The sequence below is a fragment of the Saimiri boliviensis genome, chromosome X (assembly GCF_048565385.1).
Source record: "Saimiri boliviensis isolate mSaiBol1 chromosome X, mSaiBol1.pri, whole genome shotgun sequence".
Lineage (NCBI taxonomy): Eukaryota > Metazoa > Chordata > Mammalia > Primates > Cebidae > Saimiri > Saimiri boliviensis.
Genome location: NC_133470.1, coordinates 97,562,595 through 97,589,130, shown reverse-complemented (window position 1 = coordinate 97,589,130; position 26,536 = coordinate 97,562,595). Strand labels below are relative to the sequence as shown.

At 39.7% G+C, this 26,536-nt stretch overlaps 1 protein-coding gene across 1 annotated transcript in view; it reads right to left on the bottom strand.

Moving 5' to 3' along the window:
- The window catches only part of MCF2 (MCF.2 cell line derived transforming sequence), a 112,589-nt gene extending 88,332 nt beyond the window's left edge, over positions 1-24,257 (bottom strand). The window contains exon 1 of the mRNA XM_003940726.4: positions 24,053-24,257. Coding sequence (XP_003940775.1) covers positions 24,053-24,257 — 205 coding nt within the window. The remainder of the gene's footprint in view (positions 1-24,052) is intronic.
- Positions 24,258-26,536: the final 2,279 nt, after the last annotated feature.

The window sequence follows — 26,536 nt, the reverse complement described above, 5'->3', positions numbered from 1 at the left end:
GTGATGAATGACATTGACATTTTGATAGGAGTTATGTTGAATCTACAGATTGCTTTGGCCAATATGGTTATTTTAATGATGTTAGTTCTTTTGTTTTATGAACATTGGTTGTTTTTCCATGGGTTTACATCATCTTCCATTTTTTTCATCAGTGTTTTATAGCATTACATGTGGAGATCTTTCACCTCTTTGATTGAATTTATTACGAAGTATTTTTGTAGGTATGAAAATATGATTTCCCTTTTTTCATTCTCAGATAGATCATCATTGGTATATAGAAATGCTACTGATTTTTTATGACTTTGTATTGTGCTATGTTACTGAATTCCTTTAACAAATCTAAGCATTTTTTGGTGGAGTCTTTAGGTTCTGTTAGATATAAAATGATATCATCAGCAAAGAGGGACAATTTGACTTCCTCTTTTCCAGTTTGGAAGCTTTTTCTTTCTTTCTCTTGCCTGATTGCTTTGGCTAGGACTTTCATTACTATGTTAAACAGGAATGGTAAAAGTAGGCATCCTTGACCTGTTCCAGTTCTTAGAGGAAAGTCTTTCAACTTTTCCCCATTTAGTATGATGTTAACTGTGGGTTTGTCATATATGCTCTTTATTATGTTGGAGTATATACACCACATTTGTTGAGTGTTTTTATCATAAATAAATGTTAAATTTTATCAAATGAGTTTTATGCCTCTATTGTGATGATCATATCATTATCGTCCTTCAACCTGTGGATATGATGTATCATGTTTATTGATTTGTGTATGTCAAACCATTCTTGCATTTCTGGTGTAAATCCCAGTTGATCATAGTATCTTATATTTTTGATGTGCTGTGAGATTCAGCTTGCTAGTATGTTTTTGAGGATTTTTGCATCTATGTTCACTGATGATATTCGCCTATAGTTTCCTTTTTTTGTTCTGTCTTTGTTGGTTTGATATCAGGGTGATGTTAGACTTATACAACAAATTAGGGAGAATTTCCACTTTTTGAATTTTTGAAATAGTTTGAGTAGGATGGTTATTAGTTATTTGTACATTTGGTAAAATTTGGTTGTGAATTTATGTGAATTCATCCAGTCCTGGGCTTTTCTGTTTTAGGAGACTTTTTATTACTGATTCAATCTCACTACTCATTATTTGTCTATTCACATTTTCTATTTTTTCCTGATTCAATCTTGGTAAGTTATATGTTTCCAGGAATTTATCCCATTTACTCTTGGTTTTCCAGTTTGTCAGCATATATTTGTTCATAATAGTCTCTGATAAGTTTTAGTATTTCTGTGGTTTCAGATGTAATATCTCCTTTTCATTTCAGATCTATTTTTTTTTTTAATATGGGTCTTCTCTCTTCATTAGTCTAGCTGGCTGTTTATTAATTTTATCTTTTTGAGGAACCAACATTTTTCTTGATCTTTTGTATTTTTTTAGTCTCTCTTTCCTTTAGCTCTGCTATGATCTGTATCATTTCTTTTCTTCTGCAAATTTGGGGTTTGATTTGCTCTTCCTTTTTATTTCCCTGAGGTGCATTGTTAGATTCTTAGTTTGCAGTCTTTCTACTTTTTGATGTAGACATTTATTGCTATAAACTTCCCTCTTAACACTGCTTTTGCTGTCTCCCACAAGTGTTGGTATGTTGTGTTTCGATTTTCATTTGATCCAGTAATTTTATTTCCATTTTAATGTTTTTATTGGCCCAATGGTCACTCAAGAGCATGTTGTTTAATTTGGTGTATTTGTATGATTTCCAAAACTCCTCTTGGTATTCACTTCTAGTTTTATCCCATTGTGATATGAGATATGATTTTAATATTTGTTAAATTTGTTGATACTTCTTTTGTAGCATAACATGTGGTCTACCGTGAAGAATGTTCCATGTGCAAATGTAAAAAATATGGCCGGGCGCGGTGGCTCAAGCCTGTAATCCCAGCACTTTGGGAGGCCGAGGTGGGTGGATCACGAGGTCAAGAGATCGAGACCATCCTGGTCAACACGGTGAAACCCCGTCTCTACTAAAAATACAAAAAATTAGCTGGTCATGGTAGCACGTGCCTGTAATCTCAGCTACTCAGTAGGCTGAGGCAGGAGAATTGCCTGAACCTGGGAGGCGGAGGTTGCGGTGAGCCGAGATCGCGCCATTGCACTCCAGCCTGGGTAACAAGAGCGAAACTCCGTCTCAAAAAAATAAAATAAAATAAAATAAAATTTTATATATATATATATATATATATATATATATATCCTGCAGTTATTGAATAGAATTTTCTATAAATGCCTGTTAGGTCCATTCAGCCTAATGTATACATTTTTATTTTTTATTTTTTAACTTTTATTTTAGGGTTTGAGGTACATGTGAAGGTTTGTTATATAAATAAACTCACGTTGCAGGGGGTTGTTGTTCATATTATTTAATCACCCAGGTTTTAAGCCCAATAGCCAATAGTTTTTTGGTTTTTTTTTTTTTTTTTTTGGCTCCTCTTCCTCTTCCCACCCTCCCCCTCAAGTTGATCCCAATGTCTGTTGTTTCCTTCTTTGTGTTCATATCATTTAGCTCCCACCAATGTACAGTGTAAATCCAATATTTCTTTGTTGGTTTTCTGGCTAGGTGATCCATCTAATACTGAGAGTGGGGTATTGAATGCCCCACTATTATTGTATTGTAGTCTATATCTCTCTTTAGATCTAGTAATATTGGCTTTATGGTTCTGAGTACTTTAGTGTCGGGTATATAAATATTTAGAATTGTTATATCCAATTACTGGATTGATCCATTAATTATTATATAATGACCTCCTTTCTCTTTCTCTCTCTCTTTTTTTTTCTTTTTACTGTTTTTTGTTTGTTTGTTTGTTTGGTTTATGTGTTTTGGATTATTTTTGTTTGTTTCTTTCTTTGTTTTTGAGACAGAGTCTCTCTCTGGCACCCAGGCTCGAGTGCAGTGGCATGATCTCAGATCACTGCAACCTCCACCTCACAGGTTCAAGCAATTTTCCTGCCTCAGCTTCCCGAGTAGCTGAGACTACAGGGGTGAGCCCTCACACCTGGCTAATTTTTGTATTTTTCATAAAGACATGGTTTTGCCATGTTGGCCAGGGTGGTCTCAAACTCCTGACCTCAAGTGACCCACCCACCTCAGCCCCACAATGTGCTAGGATTACAGGTGTGAGCCACTGTGCCCAGCCTTATTTTTTTTTTTTTACTGTTTTTGACATAAAATCTGCTTTATCTGATATATGCACAGCTATTCCTGGTCACCTTTGGTTTCCAATTGCATGGAATATATTTTTTCCCTTCCTTTACATTGTGTCTACCTGTTTCTTTACTGATAAGGTGAAGCCATCCAGGCTTCTGTCCTTCCATTCACTTAAGGCCCAAGGGATCTTTAATCAGCCTGGGGTGAATGTTGCCATGCCTGGGAATCACCCTTCAGGGAAGCACGTTCCCCTCTGGCCCAAGGCATGTCCAGAAATTCCCTCCCAGAGGCAAGGCCTGGAATTGGGAACAATTATGAGCCCTCTTGGTGCTCTATCCCACTGTGGCTGAGCTGGTAAAAGTTCAAGGCAGTAAAGTCCCCTTTACTTTTCCCTCTGCTTTTCTCAAACAGGAATCTCTCCACATAGCCACCGCAGCTGGAAATGGGTTGGGTCTCACATGAAGCCATCACATGTCAGAGTTTCACCCAAGGCCCCTGGCATACTACCTGGGTATCACAACTGATTATTCAGGGCCCAAGGTCTCTTTAGTCAGGAAATGATGGATCCTGCCTGGATAGGCTTTTCCCCTTCAAGGCAGTAGTTTCCCTTATGGCACAAGGTGTACCTAGAAATGCCATATGGGAGCTAGGGCCTGGAATGGGGGACTTATGACTCTGATTGCTGCCCTATGCTTCTGTGGCTAAGCTGTTATCCAAGATACAAGACAAAATTCATCTTAACTCTTTCCTTTCCTTTCCTCAAGTGGAAGGAAGAGGTCTCTTTTGGAGCTGCAAGCTGTGTTGCCTGGGGTTGTGGGAGAGGTAGTACAAGCACTCCCTTAGCTTCCCTGGCTGGCGTCTCAGTAAAGTCATGTGTTCCCCAAGTCCACTCGCTCTGAACCCAACTCTGCACTAGGATTTGCAGTCCTTGTGAACTAGACTGCCTTTCAAGGTTATTGAGGGTCCCAGAGTACTTCACCCCATGGTGGTGAGCTTGCTGGAACTCAAGTTCCTACTGCTGGGATGGGTTATTCCCCTCTGGCTGAAGCTGGCCTGAATGCTCCCTTTGTGGATGGGCATCAGCTGAGTTCAGCCCAGTTTTGCTTTCCACTGTGACTAGGGCTGCACTGAGTTCAATGCAAAGTCTCACAATTTCTGTGCTCTCCCTCTCCCAAGTGTACAGATTACGCCATACTGCAGAGATGTGGCTACTGCAGAGCAATGGGGGAGGGATGGCATTGGCAATTCAAACTGTCTTTCCTACCCTCTTCAGTGCCTCTTTCGGTAATATGAAGTGTAAACCAGGTACTATGAGTGCTCATCTGATTTTTGGTTCTTATGTGGTGCTTTTATTATTTATATAGTTGTTGAATTTCGTGTTCCTGCAAGGGGTATGATTAGTGGGGCCTTCTATTCTGCCATCATGCTCTGCGCCGCAGATTAGTATCTGTGTTCTTTCTCCTTCTCCTTTGTGTGTTTGCTGAATCAGTGAGTTATGTGTTTTCATGTGTTTTTATAAGGGTATTATAATCTTTTTTCATTTGATTTTTGTGAGTACATAGGGGTGTGTGTGTATGTGTGTGTGTGTGTATATATATACACACATATACATATACTGTGTGTGTGTGTGTGTGTGTGTGTATACACACACAGGGTACAAGACATATTTTGATACAGGCATACAATGTAAAATAAGTACATTGCAGAGAATGGGGTATGTGTCCCCTCAAGAATTTATCCTTATTATTACAAATAATCTAATTACATTCTTTAAGTTATTTAACAATATACAACTAAGTTATTACGACTGTAGTCACCCTATTGTGCTAACAAATAGTAGGTCTTATTCATTCTTTCTTTTTTTGTACACATTAATCATGCCCCCTTCCCCTTCCTCAATCCCCCATGCCCTTTCCAGCCTCTGGTAACCATCCTTCTACTCTGTATGCTTATGAGTTCAGTTATGATAGTGAATGTAGTACTTGTGTATCCAGGTTTAGGATTCCCTTGAGCATTTCTTCTATGGCCAGTCTGGTGGTAGCAAATTTCCTCAGCATTTGCTTTTCTATAAAATACTTTATTTGTTCTTCATTTATGAGGTGTAGTTTTCTGGATATAGTATTCTTGATTGGTATTTTTTTTTCTTTCAGCATTTTACATGTAACATCCCATTCTCTATTGGCCTTTAAGGTTTCTATGAGAAATCAGCTGTTAGTCTGATGGAGTTTCTTTTACATGTGACTAGACATTTTTCTTTTGCTATGGTTAGAATTTACTCCTTATCTTTGACTTAAGAAAATCAGAATATAATGTGCCCTGAAGAAGTCCTTTTTCATTATATCTTCCTGGGATCACTAATCCTCCTGCATCTGAATACCTAAAATCTCTTGCTAGAATTGGAAAGTTTTCTTCTATTACTTCTTTAAATAATTTCTAATCCCTGGCTAATCCCTTCATTTTCTCTTTGCCGTCAAGGATAATGATAATTCATATATTCAGTAGCTTTATTTTGTCCCAAATGTTCCAAAATATTTCCTGTTCTCTTTTTATCTTAATCTTTTTATTTTGTCTGTTATTTCAAAAGACCTGTCTTTACATTCCATGATTCTTTCTTCTGACTGATCTAGTGTATTGTTGATGCTTTCAAATGTATTTTATATTTCTTTCAACTAATTCTTGAGTCCTAGAATTTCTATTTGGTTCTCTTTTAAAATATCTATCTCTTTGGTAAATTTCTCATTTGTACCCTGAATTGTTTTTCTGACTTCTTTGTATTATTTTTCAGAATTCTCCTGTATCTCACTGAGCTTCTTTGAAATTAATATTTTGATTTCCTTCCCCCCTCCTCTTTTTTAGACAGGTTCTTGCTCTGTTGCCCAGATAGGACTACAGGCATGTGCCACCATGCTTGGCTTATTTTAATTTTTTTTAAGAGATAAGGTCTCACTATGTTGCTCAGGCTAGTCCCAGTCATTGGCATTCAAGTGATCCTCCAGCCTTGGCCTCCCAAAGCACTAGAATTACAGGCATTAGCCAGCATGCCCAAGTGGTATGCATTGATGTTGGTGGTGGCTGCAATATGCTGGCCAAGCCAGTCACAGGCCTGCAGGTAGTACTTGTAGGTAGGTATCAGCTCAGGTGGTAGTAGCCAGGAGTTCAGACCCTACCTCCAGCCCCTAGGAGGAGGGTTCAGGTGCCCAAAGTGGTGGATTGGGTTGTTTAATCCTCATTCCTCCAGGCTATGTGCTCTGTCTCAGAGGGTGTGGGCAGGCTCGTACTCAGGTCTCTAATGGTGAAAGCAGGCACTACCTGTGGTGGGTAGGATCTGGGTGATCTTCAGGTTTTGGACAGTGTTTGGGGCAAAGGCCCTGTCACTGAAGAGGGTAGGGCTTTTGGTGGCCACAGTCTGAGCTGGTGGGTGGTGAGCACATATACCTCTCACACTCCAACCCCAGTAGGGCACACTCCCCAGCTCTAGCAGTGCCACCTCATTTTTAGTTTGTGTCTCAGCCCCAGCTATAGGAGCCCCTACCTAGTTCATGATTCAGTCACAGCCACAACTCATGCTTCACTGATGTCCCAGTTCAGTCCCAGTGGTCCTCGCTTTCTAGCACTAGCAGCTGCAGTCCATGCACTTGCTTCTCAGCTCCAGTTGTGGAAGTTCATTCCCAGCTCATCCCCAGTCTCTGAGCATGCCTATCTTTGTGCCCCAGGGTAGTGTACACTGACAGCAGTGTTGGCATTTACCAGCAGACTGATTCCCCGGTTTCTAGCAGCAATAACACCTCAGTCCCAGCACTGCTGGATCCCAGGACAGGGGCAGTCTGTTAAAGGCAAAGATTGCAAATACTGTCTTGATGTAGCCACTCAAGACTCAGGATAGGTGTGGGTCCCAGTGCTAGTTCCTTCCCTGAAGCAGTTCATCTCATGGTCTCCTGGCAAATCCTTATGTTTGTTTCAGGGTTGGAGAGGATAGAGAGCCTCTTTCATAGCTAGAATTGCATGATTACATAGTGAGAATGTGAGCCACTGAAAGTCTTTCACTTAACCTTTCCCTGCATTGGGAAGTCACTCCCAGTTCCCTGCCAATCCCAGCCAAGCAGGCTGCCTCTCCTGCTTCTCTTTCCTTGATTTTGGTGTTTTCTGTCACTCTTCTGTTAAAGTTCAGTGTTCTTTCTTGGATAATATATCCAAAATGTGTGATTGTCCACACACTGTTTTTTCTAAGTGGGGGAGCAAGTATGAAATGTTTCTAGTCAGCTGTCATGAAGCCTCTCTCAAATGACTTTTGACAAGAACAAATAAATTCATTTGGGAAAAGAACAGTCTTTTCAAGAAACAGTGATGAGATAACAGAATATCCACATATATCATAGATATGTCATATATAAAAATTAACTAAAAGTGGATCAAACACCAAAATGTAACAGCCAAAACAATTGAAATATTAAAATATAGAAGTAAATATGACCTTGCATTTGTCAAAACCTTCTTATTTATACATTACATTGAAAGTACAAATGTTAAAAATTATATAAATTGGGCTTCATCAAAATTAAAACTTGTGCTTCAAAAGATACTAAAAAAGTGAAAAGATGATATACATAATAAGAGAATATATTTGCAAATCATATATCTGATAAGGGACATGTATCTAGAATATAAAGAACACTTACAAATCAATAACAAAAAGAAATAATTGAGTTAAAATGGGCAAAATATTTGAAGAGACATATCTCCAGAGAAGAGATACAAGTGGTCCATGAGCACATGTGAGGATGCTCAACATCATTTAGTCATTATGAAAACGTATATGAAAGCCACAATGATACCACATCACCCCCAAGAGGATAGCTATAATAAAAAAGATGGACAAGAACAAGTGTTGGTTAGTACATGGACAAATTGGAACCCTTATACAGGTAAATGTAAAATGTTACTGTAAAATGTAAAATGGTTCAGCCCCTATGGAAAAGAGTTTTGCAACTCTTCAAAAAGTTACACATAGATTTACTATATGACCCAGCAATTCTAGGTATACACCAAAGAGAAATGAAAACGTATGTCTACACAAAAACTTATACACAAATGTTATTAGCCACATTACTCATAAAATTCAAAAGGTGAAAATAAGTCAAATATCAATTGACTGAAGAATAGATAGACAAAAGTAGCATATCCACTCAGTGGAAAATCATTTGGCAATAAAAAGAAATGAAGAACTAATACATCCTACAACATGTGTGTATCCAGAAAAACTATGCTAAGTGAAAGAAGCCAGACACAAAAGACCAAATAGTGTGTTATTTCATTTCTATGAAATGTCTAGAATAAACATAGAGAAAAAGACAGTAGATTAGAGATTGCTTAGGGTTAGGAGAATGAGGGAACTTGGGAAATGATAGTTAAAAGGTACAGGGATGCTTAGGAAAGCAAAAAAAAATGTTCTAAAACTGATTGCAGTGATGGTCATGTACAACTGTGAATATAATAAAAACATTTAATTTAAATGAGTAAATTATATCATACATGTATTATATCTCAAGCCATTACCAAGAAAGTCAAGGAAAATTTTGGTATTTATATGAAAAAAGTTCATTTGAACAATGAAAGTACTTTTTCCACTTATCTTTTCAAAAGAATTTAATTATTTGAAAAAGAGACATAAAAGAGAAAAATTCCAAAAACATAATAAATAGGCTACACTTTTGGAAATGTATGCTTAGAAAAAAACTACAATGACATCACAGCACCAATATGTTATATTTGGGCATTATTATCTTATACACATTAAATTCTTATTTTTTTTGCACAAATAAGTATTTCCTATAGAGGTCATATAGCATACTCCTTATGAGTTGTCATTCCAGAAACAGATTGACTGGATTCAAATTCAGTACCACTTGGTAGTTATGTGACCTTGGGCAAGCTACTTAAACTCTGTGTCTCTTTCTTTTATCGGTAAAGTAGAAAAAAATGGCAGCACCTATTTTGCAGAGTTATTGTAATGAATAGGTTGTTCATATATGCAAAGCACTTACCTTAGTGTATGATAAGTGCTCAATAAATGTCCGCCATTATTATAAAGAAAAAATGGCATTACAATTTCAAAGGTTTCATGTAAAAGTGACCATTCGTGCAGTGGCAGACAATGCCTGTTACAGAGGGTAGCTAGGCAGACATGAGCAGGTCAGGAGAGTGACGCGTTCCCCACCATGAATGACAGGCAACCATCAGGTGAGGATCAGGTGGTTATTAAACTGTCTCTCTAAAATAATTATTGGTCACAGCCAGTGTCAAGGAAAGGCAGTCTCCCAATAAACAGAGACATCTGAAACTGGTGATCAGCAGCTCCTGATAAGATCTCAGGAGTTGGGCAAGTGGGCTAATCCATGCACATTAAGAAGCAAAGTGGTGGAGTTTAACTGGTATTATGACCTTATAGGACATTTGACTGGTAAAGGAAGAATGTCTCAAGTGAGGATTCATACAATTTCAGTAAACACACTGTGCATGCTCCCCTCCCAAGTGCTAGCAGGCCACTGCACACATAAACAGCCCACCTCAAGGGAAGAACCAGGGGAGAAGAAACACAAGACCCTAGAAGCATGCCAACATATAAAACCCCAAGACCAAAGGTCAAACCACACATTTGATCTCTCAAGTCACCCACTTGCCCCTCTTCCAAGGGTACTTTATTTCCTTTCACTCCTGTACTAAAGCTTTCTCATAAACTTTCACTTCTGCTCTAAAACTTGCCTCCTTCTGCCTTATGCCCCTCAGTCGAATTCTTTCTTCTGAAGAGGCAAGAATTGAGGTTGCTGCAGACCATACAAATTCACAGCAGGTAACATGCTGAGTTTATTAGCATCATAGTTCTGCAAAGATCTTAATTCTGCATCACCTTTCCCAAACAATCACAAAGGATCCCAGAACCAGAACATCACTCCCACCTTTTCCCCTTTCAGGTCATCTGTGGATAGGGTAATGGGTCCTGTTTCCCGATCCATATCTCAGGTCTTGTGTACAAGAAAAACTCTTACATTAGATATATTTGAATCTAAACATTGAACTTCTAAGTTTGAAACAGAGGAGCTCCCCTTATTTGTCATAAGGGAAACTAAAAATTCTGAAAAACCTCGTAGTACAAAATACAAAAACATGGTGAAAAAATAAAATTAAATCCTTTTTGGCCAGGCGCGATAGCTCACACCTATAATCCCAGCACTTTGGGAGGCCAAGGCAAGTGGATCCCTTGAGGTCAGGAGTCCAAGAGCAGCCTGGCCAACACAAAAACCTGTCTCTACTAAACAATACAAAAATTAGCCAGGTGTGGTGGAGGGCGCCTGTAGTCCCAGCTACTGAGTAGGCTGAGGTGGAAGGATGGCTTGAGCCCGGGAGGTTGAGGCTGCAGTGAGCTGCGATTGCACCACTGCACTACAGCCTGGGTGACAGAGCGAGACCCTAACCCAAAAAATAAAAAATAAAAAATCATTTTTAATGCATGGATAAGCTGGCAAGAAAGACAAGTAAATTCTGAGAGGCCAACACCATTACTTAGGTGAATATCTTGTAGGAGAAGCCAACAAATAATAGCAGTTGCCCCTGGGATATCTAACAGTTCCCACCTTGGTGCCAATGGTCATGCACTGGTGAGGATTCAAATCTTACAGTGCAGGATTCAAATCTTACAGTGGTGGGAATCTTACAGTACAGGATTCAAATCTTACAGTACAGGATTCAAATCTTACAGTGGTGGGAATCAGATCAGAGAAAATGTAGTATGATATCTGTATAAACTATGGATATGACAGAATTTTTAAATCAAGATGGATGACGCACACAGCGTAAAATAGAAGATTGGTTATGCTACATCAAAAATTTTCATTTATTTCCTCAAAATACATGATAAAGAAAGTGATGATGAGACAGTCCAAATCTGAGGGAAGATAACTGCAACACATGTAACAACAAAGAGTTAGTAATTAATAGCAAGGATGTGTAAAAGATTATAAGTCAATAATAAGAAAAAGACAAACAATCCCATAAATACATGCAAAAAAAAAAAAACACAAGCAGGCATTTTACAAAAGAGGGAATAAGAATGGCCAATAAACACTTGAAAAGATGCTCCACTGCATTTGTAGTGCGTGGAATGTAAATTTCGAGGACAGTAGCATAACCTCTTATACTCACCACTTAAGCAACATTTTTTTAAAATCTGACATTAGCAAATACTCACATGTGCAACAACATCATTACAGATGTGTTTTGGTTTTGGATTTGGCTCTTACCACAGATTTACTTTTCATTTTTCACGAAACATCCATTTTGAAAGACCACCTTAAAATTATTTTAGTCATAACTGAAAGAAAACATACCAAGTAGAGTTTTACCCTTCTAGAGCTGAAGGGTGAATATGAATGACTTGACACAATCTAAAATAGAGAAACAAAATCAGATGTGGCAACAAAGATCAAAGGAACTCTGAGATTGCATTAAAGATAATGTCAACTCAAACTTTTAGTGTTTGCCTGAGCGCCTGCTATGCATTCAATGTCATTTTACCACATGTTTACACAGCACATAATAATGAATAGTTTCCATATCTGAAAAAAACATGCACAGATCTGGCTGTTCTCAGATGCTCAGACTTTTAAGTGTGTTTTAAAGGAAGGAGCCATAGGATTATTTTACCCTTGGTAGCACAAAGTGGAATTCTAGAGGAAGATGTGAAATGTAAGGAAGGAATGAGAGGATGGAAGGAAAGAATAGGAACACAAAACAGGAATCCACAGTTCCACACAAATTTAACTATTTTTTTCATGTGTTTTTCAGCCACTCTAATCATTCGTATACTTGTTTCTTCAACAAACCTTTCTTAGGCTTCTGTCTTACGCCAGGCCCTGTGCAGTGCTGGGGATAGATACAGAAACCAGTTAGACAGTGACCTGGACCTCCTGGGGCTCTTCATCTAGAAGCAGGAAGCAGTGAAAGCCCAGAGTGCTAAGTGTCACAACAGTATTGAGCCCAGGGTGCCAAGAGCACACAGTGAAAGGACATCCAGCACTAAACTGATAAAATAGATCATGTACTAAAAAAATGAAAAAAATGGTTTTATACTTAACCTACGCCAAGTACCTCCTGGGATGCTTTCAGCACATAACATTGAGTCAGAAATTCAGGTGCTTTTAGATGACCCACTATATCAGACTTTCAGGTCCTGACTCAATATTATATTAAGCTTACAATATAATCTTAAGTATATTAATAATTAAGACCTGTTTCCAAGGACGATAGTGAGCTCCTTCATTTTTTCATAGACCAGGCATGTTTGCATGTGCTGCAAATAAAGGGAAGGTATTCATTTCTGTAACTTTTGTAAACATCAACATTTAAACATATATGTGTATTCATATAGTGCACAGACATGAAAATATTGTGTTATAATTAAAATGGAGGGTTTTAAAACTTTACTCTCCCTTTATTTATTTATTTATTTATAATTTTATTTATTTATTTTTAAAGACAGGGTCTCTCTCTGTCACCCAAGCTGGAGTGCAGTGGTGCAATCATAGCTTCTTGCAGCCTTAAACTCCTGGGCTCAAGCGATCCTGCCACCCAACCCTCCTAAGTAGCTAGGACTATAGGTAAGTGCCAATACTTCTGGCTAATTGTGTGTGTGTGTGTGTGTGTGTGTGTGTGTGTTTGTAGAGTGTCATGAAAATAACTGCCTCTGAGAATTAACTTCCTTGGATGATTTGTAAAACACAGTTAAAAAGAAATCTCTTCATCCCACATTTTGAATATTCCAGAGTATTCCTTAACAATAGAAATGTGGGGAAAAGACATGTGAAAGGGCATTATTTTATTCATCCAAATCATCACCATTCAATACCTGCAGTGTAAATGAGTAGGGGCATGTTTGAATATGAGCTTAAAGAAACAATAGTCCCTGACCTTTATAGCCACAGCCACCACTAAATATTTCTAAACATACTATCTTAGCAATAGATAAATATTTACATTAATCCCTACTTAATTTTTATTATGGCATCAGACCTTTTGAGAGCAGCTATTTAAAGCACAAGCTATAAAAATAGACAAGATGACCCACTAATATCAGAGCTCACAATATCTATGTAGATATGACTAAAGGCCAGATCTCCTATTCAGTGGCTATCCATCTCTTCTTGGGTTCATAAAATCGAATTTTGAAATGTACACTATCTGCAAGGGTAAATCCAATTAAAATGACTTACTTTAGTTTATAATGCATGCAGAAGAAAACACAATATCTGTTAATGGTCCTTTGAATATGTTAATGAAGAAAGCAAAACTGACCCTCTTTTGTAAACTGACAAGTGCAAAATTACAAATAAAAACAGGGCCACTGCTTTTTGCTCTATGACTAATCCCATGATCTGGCCTGCAATTGTAAACTCAAAGATGTCCCCAAATATGCATATTCCTTCTAATTGCCATCAGAGTCTAATAATACATATGCCTAATCACACAATTTCAGTTGAAATAGAGAAAATATTATTTAAAATAACTCTCGAAGGTTATTCTTGTCATCACAGTGTATAGGCAACAACTAATGCTTCCACTTAGCAATGGTACAACAGTACAAATGAAGACTTGATGACCACAGAACTCTCAGTATCCTTGAATGTAAAGAATACTCCTCGCTGATAGCAGCAGCTGATGCTGACATATCCAAGGTATTTATGAAAGGGCAGCTCAGCATCTACCATACATTCCAGCCACAAAGTTATGCAAAATTCATATTCCAGTAGCATCTACAGGGTATCCTATAAGCCCGCTAAGAAAGGGCAAATGCTTTATGGTGAAAAGATACAGTAGCCTCTTTGTGCACTACGAAAGGAAATTTTTTAAATATCTTAGTGTCATGATTTTATATTATATACTTTACTTTTCCTCTTTTTTAATTTTTAAATTTTTAAATTTTTTTAAATTTTTTTATTTTTAGAGATGGGGTTTCACCAGTTTGGTCAGGCTAGTCTCGAACTACTGACCTTGTGATCTGCCCGCCTCAGCCTCCCAAAGTGCTGGGATTACAGACGTGAGCCACCATGCCCAGCCTACTTTTTCTCATTTATTCTTTTATGTGTATCTAAATTTTCATAATGAAATACTTTTTAAATACATTCCAATACAAGTCTTAGATCAACATGTGGAGTATGATCCCAGTCTGGTAAATATCTAGATATTTGTGGGTTTTTTATTGTTGCTCTCTTCAGTTAGGAATAAGTTCCCTGAGGCAGAGATTTATTTATTTGTATACCAGAATATCCCAATAGAATCTACCACACTGAAGGTGATCAGTAAATGTTTGAATTGAATTGATATATCTATAGTCATAGAAAACTTTGTATGTCCTCCACACAAACTGTTAGCAATGTTTACCTCCAGGAAGTAGAACTGGGCTAGGCACAAGGATGACTCTCACTTATTAGTTTATGGGCATTTGTTTTGTTTAGATGTTTTACAAAGGTCACATAAAAATAACTTAATTATAAGAATGAGAAGATGAGGGAATAAAAGATACTTCCCTACCAAAAACGGAAAACAAAAACAGGGAAGACTCAATGACACTCGGAAAGGACAGAAGTAAGAAAAGAGAAATAAGAGGAAGAACTGAGAAAAGAGAGAGATGAAAGAGAGAGGGCAGGAAAAACGCATGAGAAAAAATGAGAAATCGCTGCTGGGTAGTGACAGTGAGAAGACCTCCACTCATGATCTTAGTGTCCCAGCTTGCTGCCCCTTGACTATATCTGATGTAGGTGTTTAATTAAGAGCATTTCTGTGGAAACCTTTTCCTTCAGCCTTCCTTCAGATTAAAAACCATTCAATGGAGATGTCAGGTTTTCCCTGTACAGCAGCAGGAGCTGACATTGTCTTGGGAACCTGCCTAATAATCACAGCCGAATGAATTCATTATTCAGAAATCCAAAACATGTAGGTAAATTTTGAGAGGAACTGACTCAGTCTGTAAAGAACTACATATGTGGTGATTTACAATATGTAAAAATAGAAAAATGTAAATATTTTTCCTGCTTAAAGCATCAGCAAATCCACTGTAGATCTGGTCCAAGTATACGTATCGAGCCACTGCAATCTATTTTCCTAAAAAAAAATAAATCTCCTGCCATGGGGAGGATAACTACACAACTGATTGACGAAACATCTTGTCCAGCATGAAAAAGCCTTTGCTAATTCCTGGTCAGCATGGCATCCAAATACAGGCCTCCCATTTCTTCTGTTATCCCACCCCAGTCCTACACAGACTTGCCTGCCAAATGCTGAATCACAAACAGAAAGGCAACTGAGTTAGTGATGTTGTTGTTGTTTTCAGTTGTATTATTGTTTTCCTTTGGGAAAGATCAGGTTGATATCTTCTTGCCTCTTAAGACTTCAGCACAGTGTCTAGAACAATTCTTATACTAGGAATAAATTAATACATTGCAAACTTTCTTTTTTTTGAGACAGGACTCATTCTGTCACCCATGCTGGAGTGCAATGGTACGATCACAGCTCACTGCAGTCTTGACATCCTGGGCTCAAGCAATCCTCCCACCTCAGCTTCCTGAATAGCTGGCACTACGGGAGTGTGCCACAACACTGAGCTAAGTTTAAAAAATATATTTTGTAGATATTCTCACTATGTTGTCCAGGCTGGTCTCAAAATCTTGGGCTCAAGCAATCCTCCCACCTAGGCTTCCAAAAGTGCTAGATTTGTAGGCGAGGGCCACCGTGCCCAGCCACAAACTTGATAAATTCATGACAAACTAGAGATGAATAACTATCCAGTATGAGCATTGAAGAGCAGAATTCCAATATCGATCACAGTAAATAATTCCAAATATTTTAAATGTGAATGGCCCATAGTTGGGGAAAACTCAATTTGTGCCACTATAAAAATGAGGTTAAAGTACTTCCTAAATTGATCTACAGATTCAATGCCATCCCTAGCAACCAAAAAAAAGCCATCCCAGATGGTTTTTTGCACAGACATTTTCAAGCTAGTCTTAAAATTCATATGGATATGCAAGGGACCTGGAATAGCCAAAGCAATCTTGAAAAAGAAAAACAAATTTGGAAAGTTTATATGTTCTGATTTCAAAATTACTGCAAAGTTACAGTAATAAAGATAGGTATTGTGATAGATTTAACAGATACATTAGTGGGAAATGACTGAAAATCCATAAATAGATCTTTATGCCTAAGGTTAACTTGTTTTCAGCCAGGGCACCAAGACATTTCGGTGGGGAAAGGATATTCTTTTCAATAAATGATGTTGGGAAACCTGGATATGCATATGCAAAAGAATGAAGCTGAATCTTTGCCTCACACTATGCATAAAAATAAACTCAAAATGGATCAAAGATCTAAGTATAAGAAGTAAAACAATAAATGTCTTGGACAAACACATAGTTGCAATTCATTATGACCTTGGATTAGGCTATGTTTTCTTATATTTGACATCCAAAGTATAAGCGATAAAAGAAAAAACAGATACATTCGATCTTCTCAATGTGAAAAATATTTGCACTTCAAGGAAACCTTGAAGTAAGCAAAAAGACAACCCAAAGAATGGGAGAAAATATTTGCAAATTAAATATCTGATAAAGATCTCCAACACAGAGTATATATAGAACTCTTACAACTCAAAAGCAAAAGAGGAAAAGCCCAATCTTAAATCAGGCAAAGAATCTGTGTAGACATTTATTCAAAGAAGATATACAAATGGCCAATAAGCACATGAAAGGGTGCTCAACATCACTAGTCATTCAGGAAATGCGAATCAAAACTACAATAAGAAACTATTTCACACCCACTAGAATGGCTGGGAAATAAAGACAGATTAACAAGTACTAAGAAGAATGTAGAGAAATTATAACCCTCATATGTTGATGGTGGGAATGTAAAAAGATGCAGCTGCTTTGGAAAACAGTCTAGGGTTTCCTTAATGATGACACATACGGTTACTTTAGGACCTAGCAATTTCCACACCTAGATACATACCACAGGAAAATGAAAACGTGTCCACACAAAAACTTCTATATGAGTGTCCATAACAACATTATTTATAATAGCCAAAAGGTGGAAATCACACAAATGTCCATCATTTTAATTTGATAATTAGAATATGCCATATCTATGCACTGCAATAAGATTCAGCCATTTCAAGAATGATGTAACGACACATGCAACAACGTGAATGGACATTGAAAACATTATGTTCAGTGAAAGAAGCCAGTCACAAAAGATCACATATTGTATGATTCTATTTATATGGAATATCCAGAATAGGCACATCTATAGAAATAGAAAGTAGATTAGTGGCTTCCAGGGGCTGAGAAGAAACGTGGTTGGGAGAAAATGGAGAGTGACTGCTAACAAGTATGGGATTTCTTTTTGGGGTGATGGGAATATTTTAAACCTGGATTGTGGTAATGGTTGCATAACTCTGTGATTATACTAAAAAGCACTGAATTGCATACTTTAAGTGGGTTAATTGTATGTGAATTATAGATCTACAAAAGCTATTTTTAAAAATAGGCTCTCACATATGACAAACACAGAGCCAAGATCATACTGAATGAGGAAAAGTTGACAACATTACCCCTAAGAACTAGAACAAAACAAGGATGTTCACTCTTACCATTCCTATTCAACATAGTACTAGAAACCCTACCCAAAGCAATAAAACAAGACAAAGAAATAGAAGGCATCCAAATTGGAAAAGAGGAAGTCACATTATCTTGTTTGCTGATGACATGATCATACACCTAGAAAACTCTAAAGACTCCTCCAAAATGGACTCCTCCCTAACTCATTTTATGAGGCAAGCATCGTCCTTACAACATAACCTGACAGAGACATAATTTTAAAACTTTAGGTCAATATTCTTGATAAACAAAGATGCAAAAATACCCAACAAAATGCTAGCAAACAGAATCCAGCAGTATATCAAAAAGCTAATCCACCATGATGAAGTAGGCTTTATCTCTGGGATGCAAGGTTCGTTCAAGACATGCAAATCAATAAATGTGATTGATCACATAAATGGAACTAAAAACAAAAACTACTTGATTATCTCAATAGATGTAGAGAAAGCTTTTGATAAAACTCAACACCCCTTCATGTTAAAAAAAAAAAAAACTCTCAATAAGCTAGGTATTGAAGGAACATACCTTAAAATAATAAGAGCCATCTGACAAACCCACAGCCAACACCATACTGAATGGACAAAAGCTGGAAGTATTCCCCTTGAAAACTGGCACAAGACAAAGATGCCCTTTCACCACTCTTATTCAACATAGTATTAGAAGTCCTGGCCAGAGCAATCAGGCAAGAGAAAAAAATAAAGGACAGCCAAATAGGAAGAGAGGAAGTCAAATTATCCCTGTTTGTAGATGACATGATTCTATATTAAAGATACAAAAATTAGCTGGGTGTGGTGGTACACACCTGTAACCAGCTACTTGGGAGGCTAAAGTGAGAGAATCATCTGAGCCTGGGAGGTGGAGCTTGCAGGAAGCTGAGATTGAGCCACTGCACTCCAGCTTGGGTGATAGAATGAGACTTCGTCTCCAAAAAAAAAAAAAAAGAAAAGAAAAGAAGGTTGACAAGCCTCAAACAACCAGACCTACTCCTTCTGCAGACGTCTCCATCTCCACTGATTAAAATTTCTGCCATCCACTTGCTAAGGCCAAAAGTCTTAGCATCATTCTTAACTCCTCTTTCTCTCATACTCCGTATCCAAAGCATTAGCAAATACTTCTGACTCTGTCTTCAAAATATATCCAGAATCTATTTGATCACGCATACCACCTCCACAATTACCTCTCTGGTTCAAGTTGCCATCATTAACCCTAATAGCCTCTTAATTCGTTTCACTGCTTCCATCTTTGTCCAACCTTAATCCTATTATCTACACAGCATCTAGGGGGATCCTGTTAACATAGAAGTGACTCCTTTACTTAAAATCTTCCAAAGGCTCATCATCTGACTCAGGGTAAAAGCCTAAATTCTTACTAATACCTATGTGATCCAGACCTTGTTACATCTATGCTTTCATCTCATGCGTGCACACATGCGTGCACATACACACATAAACACACACACACACACACACACACACACACAGAAACACTCACTCTGCTTCAGCCATACTGGTCCTTTTCTTGTTCCTTGAACTTGTCAGTACGCTCATGTCTCAAGGCCTTTCCACTGACTGCCCCCTCTTCCTGAAACACTCTTCCTGCAGTTACCTCTGAGGGCTCACTTCTTACCTCCTTCAGGATTTTGCTCAATGGCATCTTCCCAGAGCTGAAAGTAACAAGAGTTCACTCAGATTCTTACATCTGCCATAAACATGCAATCAGGGGAAGGTTTGGGTGAAAAAAATAAACGGAACTTCTGTGACACTTGTCTCGGCCCGAAGGTAACTGTCTCTAGAACAAGACCTTGCAGCTATAAAAAGAGGCACTGGCCTTGTCAGCCATCAGATAGAAGGCATCTCTCCTCATGGGATTCGCCTCTGCTTCTGCCCTAGAGCAGGAAAGGTGCAAGCTGTTTATTGTGCCTTCACAGGGTGCTTGCTTAAGAAGATGCCGAGCAGAGACAGAGACATTTGCTTTCAAACCTGGGGGCAAATTTTAAGAATAAAGTGCCTTCTGGTGCCAAGCACAGGCATGTCTGAGAAGTGCAGTAGATAAAATGCATGTGGATTTGCTGATAGATTCTGAACACACTGTTTTACAAGGAAGTAAAATATTACAATTTCACATGTTATAATACCTCAGTTAGCAGGAAAACATAGATTTTTACTGATAATTTATTTAACTGCATGGACCCTCCAAACACAAAAAGAACTAGAAAGAAAGAAAAGATTTTTTGCAATTGGAATTGATATCATAGAGTCTATGTACCAAAGCTCACGTACATTAGTTGAAGTAGACTCCCCACAGGCCTACTCATGGTCTATTATAATTTTCACACAGTTTGAACAAGCTTGTTTATCTTGTTTCCTAGTTCGTAACACTCAAAAGGGCAACAGAGGAGGGGGCATGGAGAATTGGGCAATAAAACTGGCTGGTAGAAACAGGTAAATTAACAGCAGCAAAAAATAACAGCTACTAGAGAGGGAATCTATGGAAATGTTAAGACAAAAAAATTCAGGCACTGGAAATTAAAAAGTAGAACAATCTGTGCCCATTTAGTAGTATAGGAACAAACAGCTCTCCACAGTTTAGAAGCCCCGAGGCAGCACTGAATTCGGCACATTGAAATATCTAATGCCATTATAAGGACAATCTTAATGCATCAAGAAAGGATGCAATTGTTTCCAAGTTCAGGAGTCAGGAAGGTAAATAGTATTTTTGCAAAGCTTTTTATCCAAAATGGATAAAGATTTCAAGGGGGAAAAATAATCAGGCACTAAAAGTGCTGAACCTCAGTTACCCAGAAAAATCAGTTACGTGGAACACTCACAGTATAGTGTGGCCTAATAGATGACCCATCATCATTGAAATACATCTTCATACCATACTGGAATGCACATTGAATCAATTTTGTTGTGATTTACATATCTCCCTGAGCTATACTCTGATGAGTAAAATTTGCAGTGAACAGGTTTTCACAACTGCTTATGTAAGTTACCTGAGATTATATTATCAGTATAGCTTACATTCTTTCCTCCTGTGATGACTATAAAACATTTCTATTTTTCACTTTTTTCATCATCAGGTAAAGAAATGTGTGAGGGAAAATATAAAGAACAAGTCTGAAAGGTAATTTTATAATAAATATGTGCCTGCTTCTGTACTAGACTTGCTGAGTTATCAATACAACCCATAGAGAAGTAGATTTAAGGAAAGAACTTTAGTGCTATGAGATGTTTAAGGAACCCTATAGATGAGAGTAAGAAATAACATTTACTTCTCCCCAGCTCCAGACCTGTTTGTCAGCTCTACCTGAATGTTCCACAGAAACCACATACCCAAAATTAACAATCAAACTATGTCTTCCTCTTCCATTCCCTGTGTTCATGGTATTTCTTTCCATTCAGTCACCCTAACCAGAAACCTGAAATTAACCTAGTCTCCTTCCTGTCCTTCAAACAGCACGACTAGTCACCAAATCAAATCAATTATACCTTCTCGATTCCTCTCAGGCCTCTCCCCTTCTCCCCATCCCCTGTTGTGACAGTGCATGCCTCTAACTACTCATACCCAGCTTACTTCAGCTGTTCTAACTAGTCACTTTATCTCCAGTTTTCTTCCTCTCCACTGCATAAATCACACACTGAATCCTCCACACAACAGCTTGAGTGATCTTAGTGAAAGCAAGAAGTTCCACAATTCATAGCTGCTGTTGATCCCTGTGCATACTGTGCACTCTAGAGCCCTAGTGAGGGCATCATTCCCGATGTGGTCTGTGTCAGTGGAGACCCTAGCGGTTTGGTGGTGCACAACCTGTACAACCATATGCAGCAGCCTTCTCTATTGTGCTGCTTATAACACTCCAACGGCTCCCCATTGCTCTGGAAATAAAGTAAAACCATTCAATATGCTTTATAAGGCACTGCCTGATGAAGCCCCTGCCTCCCTCTCCAAATTTCTTTCTGTCCTTTACCTCGCATATTTTACACTCCAATCATTTAAAATGTATTTACAATTTCCCAAACCTACTCTGCTCTCCTCTTTCTGCTTGTCTTTGCACATCTTATTTCCTTGCCTGGAATACCATTCACCCCACCTATCCCTACCACATTCAATCCCCATCTGCAGTCTACCCGGACATTTGTATGCATCTCTCAAAATTCAACTCATGCACACTCTCTCCAAGTCTTCCCCTAACTCCCTAAGTGAAGCCAATCATTTACTCTTCTGGCTGCCCCAGGGCAGATTCTACACACACATGTAATTAGTTTATTACACTGTAGCATAATTTCTGGGCTTGAGCAATCCATAAATGGTCATTGTTGACATGATTGTTCAGGAAGTTATTAACCACAGTGAAAAGCTTTGTAAATGTATTTTATTATATAAATAACTTCCAAGTATATGAAATCCATTTTACATTTAAAATTTTTGTACTGTAGTGTGTACTCTAATCACATGGCTACAAATTCCTTCCAGGGCAAATGCTTAACAGGTACAAAAGTACTGCAAGCCCAGGTAAAAAACACAGCACAGCAACTGGTGTCATTTAGGTGTTATGACGTATTGTGATGCCACAGGAATGGGGGCTTGTCAACATGTAGGAGCCTTCAACAGTATGAACCGATGAAACATCACACAACTCTAGAAAGAAGAGCAATCACTAGCAGTAGAAATGTCAACTTACATTTCATAGCATAACTAATTTATCCCTTGTGATTAAGCATGCATTCCTCCAAAGAAGATTTTTTTTTTTTTTTAGCTCCCAGGACGATGCAGAAGGTAAATGAGAACAAAACACAAAGTACTTTTCACTGTACTGCATGGAATGTTTCAATGAGATTTTTTTTGTAGTCTCCAAAAACTATTTAAATTGCTCTTAAGACCTGAAGGAGTCTGTGCCGCATCACCACATTCCCCTTAATGATTTATTACATATAGAAAATAATACTGACCAACTCAAAACAAAACAAGCAAGACCAAAGAGTTCTGCGTTATGAAGATGCATAGATCACGGCCTTGAATTAATTCCACTGGCCTAACTGAAGATGTTTGCATGGTCTCCTTTAGATTTGTGGATAGCACTAAATAAGGAGGTATATTTGGAACATGTGTTGTGGCTATCTGATTTGTGGAAAATTGCCACCAAGTCTATTTTTTGAATACCAAAACTTCCACTGCAAGGCTTAGAACCTAGTAAGTCAAAACTACCTTGGGAGCACAGGAAGGCACGCACATCAATTGCAGCACCTTGTAGACTTGTCTGAAAAGCGCTGGCTGAACTTCAGGTCCCAGAGTTGCACTCTGTTCTGAGGCTGCCCCAGTGCCACAGTCAGAATGGCCCCATAGGAACGCAGCCCCACAGCCTGCAGCACCCTCCCTGTTACATCAACCCCAAGGCTCGGCAACTTCAGCTTGCTAAATGTGAGTGTAGCATGACTAGCAAGTGATCAAGTCCATGTTACACCATTCGCTCCCCTTAATCAAACTATGGCAGTGGCAGTAAAGACTTTGTGAGTTACTTGACTTTGTTTTCGTTTGTCCAAGAGCTTCTGCCTTTGTAGGGAAGCAAGAAGCTCGTGGACCAAGATGAAAAGAAAGATGCGCTTGTCTGGGTGAAAAGCCCAAGTCAGTGGCAGCAGCTGTTTCCCTACAACTCCTCCTCCACCTGCCCTGCTGCAGCCCTGCTGCTGGTTCCAGTGCCTGAGTGCCTTTTTGACTTGATTTCCTCCACATGCCTTATGGGAAAAACAAAAACAAACAAAAATTGCTTTTTCAACTTCAGGGAATATTACAAGGGAAGTGTACTCCTTAGGGAGGTTGGGTTCTCACTGAAGTGGATGAGAAGAGGGTAAGAGACCTGAACCAGCAATGGCAGAAACATTCTTATACCGCTTCCTGCAGTTTCCCACGGTCCTCCTGCGGTGCCCAAGCGGACCAGAGCTGCACGCCTGCAGAGCGGCAGCTGGCCAGAGGAAAAGAGAACGGATGACCCAGCGAGTTCGCAGCTGGGAGCGCCACTGCAGTAGGAAAGTGTGTGTGCGCGTGTGGGGAGTGTGGACTGGAAACTAGTGTGCTGGCCTGGGGAGGCAGTGGATGAGGAGAAGGGCCAGTGAGCTAGGTTGGAACCCGAGGCCGCCGGGGAGGAGATGCGAGAAGGGGACTTACCTGCCACGAAGACTGCTTGCAGGAGGCAGAGGTCGTTCTTCCCGTACTTCTCGGCAATCCTCACGCGCTGCAGGGCCATGGCCATGTCCACCTGCAGAGGGATCGCCTGAGCTATCGGCATCAAAGTGCAGCCACCTGGGTTCTGGGGCAGGCCCGGGACCCGGGACGAGGGAGTCCACGGCGCCGAAGCGGCAGCTTGGGGCATGTGCCTGGCCGCCCGCCGTGGTGAACCCAGGTGGGGCCGGGGCTCTGCTGCTGCCATCTTCACGCTGGAGTCCCGGGCAGGGCCGCTACCCCAGCCAGTAGCTGCCCAGCTCGGATCTGCGCGCCGCCGCTGCGCGCTCAGGCACTGCCGGAGGGGTGCAGCCCCTGGCCCCTCTCAGCCCAGCCGCGTCGCGGCCGCCCGCCCTCCGGACCCCTCCAAGTAGGGATAGAGGCGTAGAGGCCTGAGAGCTCCGCGCGAGCAGTCTGAGAACTTGTTATGAGTTTGGGGCTCCAGTGGAGCGCTCTGGCCACCACCGCTGCGAGGGCAACTCTTCCTGGGTGCGCGCACTCACGCCCTCGCTTAGCCACCAGAGGATGAAAGGAGGCGAGGGGACTCCGAGGAGGGACGCAAGGATCCAAAAGGGAGAATTTCTGCAGAGATGCCTATTTTCAAGGGATGAAAGGCCAGCTTAGGCTAGCACGCGGTGGGAGGAAATGGCACAGCCTCGCACTCCCATGGCAACTCACGCAAGACTTGGCGGCACAAGGGAGTTGCTGGATGCGAGCACATGAAGGTGGCCCTGTCAAAGCTGCTGTCTTTGCCCCAAGAGAATATGAGCCCTGAATAGGCTGAAAGGCCCTGTGCTGAGCCGAAATATGTCCTCCGCCAATGCAAACGAACACACAGATATATTCTGATCTCAGTCCTTGGATATGTCAAGTCTCACGCCCTCCAGGTCCCAAATTTTCAAATGCCAACGCCCTGTATAGACATCTGAGCTGCCATCTGCCATGGGTATGAGAGACTTGACACACTTTAGAAAGGACATGAGAAAAAGGAAAGGCAAGAGGAGGCAATGCCTTTTTTTTTTTTCTTTTTTCTGTATTTTAAGTCCTGGGGTACATGTGCAGATCTTGCAGGATTGTTGCATAGGTACACATATGCCATGGTGGTTGCTGTCTCCATCCCCCCGTCACCTACCTCAGCCATTTCTGCCAGTGTTATCCCTCCCAAGGACTTCATGACTAAAACATCAAAAGCAATGGCAACAAAAGCCAAAATAGACAAATGAGATCTAATTAAACTTAAGAGCTTCTGGACAGCAAAAGAAATAATCATTAGAGTGAACCGGCAACCAACAGAATGGGAAAAAAATTTTGCAATCTACTCATCAGACAAAGGGCTATTATCCACAATCTATAAAGAACTAAAGCAGATTTACAAGAAAAAAAAAAAAAAAACCATTCAAAAGTGGGCAAAGGATATGAACAGACAGTTTTCAAAAGAAGACATTTATGAGGCCAACAAACATATGAAAAAATGCTCATCATCACTGGTCATTAGAGAAATGCAAATCAAAACTACATTGACATACCATCTCACGGCAGTTAGAATGGCGATCATTAAAAAATCTGGAGACAACAGATGCTGGAGAGGATGTGGAGAAACAGGAACACTTTTACACTGTTGGTGGGAGTGTAAACTAGTTCAACCATTGGTGGAAGACAATTTGGCACTTCCTCAGGGTCCTAGAAATAGAAATTCCATTTGACCCAGCAATCCCATTACTGGGTATATACCCAAAGGACTATAAATCATTCTATTATAAAGACACATGCACACGTATGTTCATGGCAGCACTGTTCACAATAGCAAAGACTTGGAACCAACCCAAATGCCTATCAATGATAGACTGGATAAAGAAAATGTGGCACATATACACCATGGAATACTATGCAGCCATAAAAATGATGAGTTCATGTCCTTTGTAGGGACATGGATGAATCTGTAAACCATCATTCTCAGCAAACTGACACAAGAACAGAAAACCAAACACTGTATGTTCTCAGTCATAGGCAGGTGTTGAAGAGTAAGAACACATGGGCACAGGGAGAGGAACATCACACACAGGGATATGTTGGGGGGCAGGGGGTCAGGGTGGGTGGGCAAAGAGGTTGGGAAGGCAAAGCTTTTAAGAAGCCAAATGGAAAACAAAGGAGCTAGAGCTCCTTCCTGGCCCTGAATCCAAAGCCCTCAGGGACTGGGCGGAGGGAAGATGTTGCTCCGCAGTGCCTGGAAGGAAAGGAGTATGCAGGACCGGAGGGAGCCAGGCCTGTGACGCAGTAGCTGGCTGAGGAGAGGCCAGGGGTGTTAGCATTTAAAAAGTATGTGTCTGAGTCCCAGCTAATGCCATAGGAATTCGCCCCAATTTTGCTCTAATGCTTAGAAGTTCTGATGGGAATTGCAAATGCCACATGCCACTTTTTTCATTAATACTT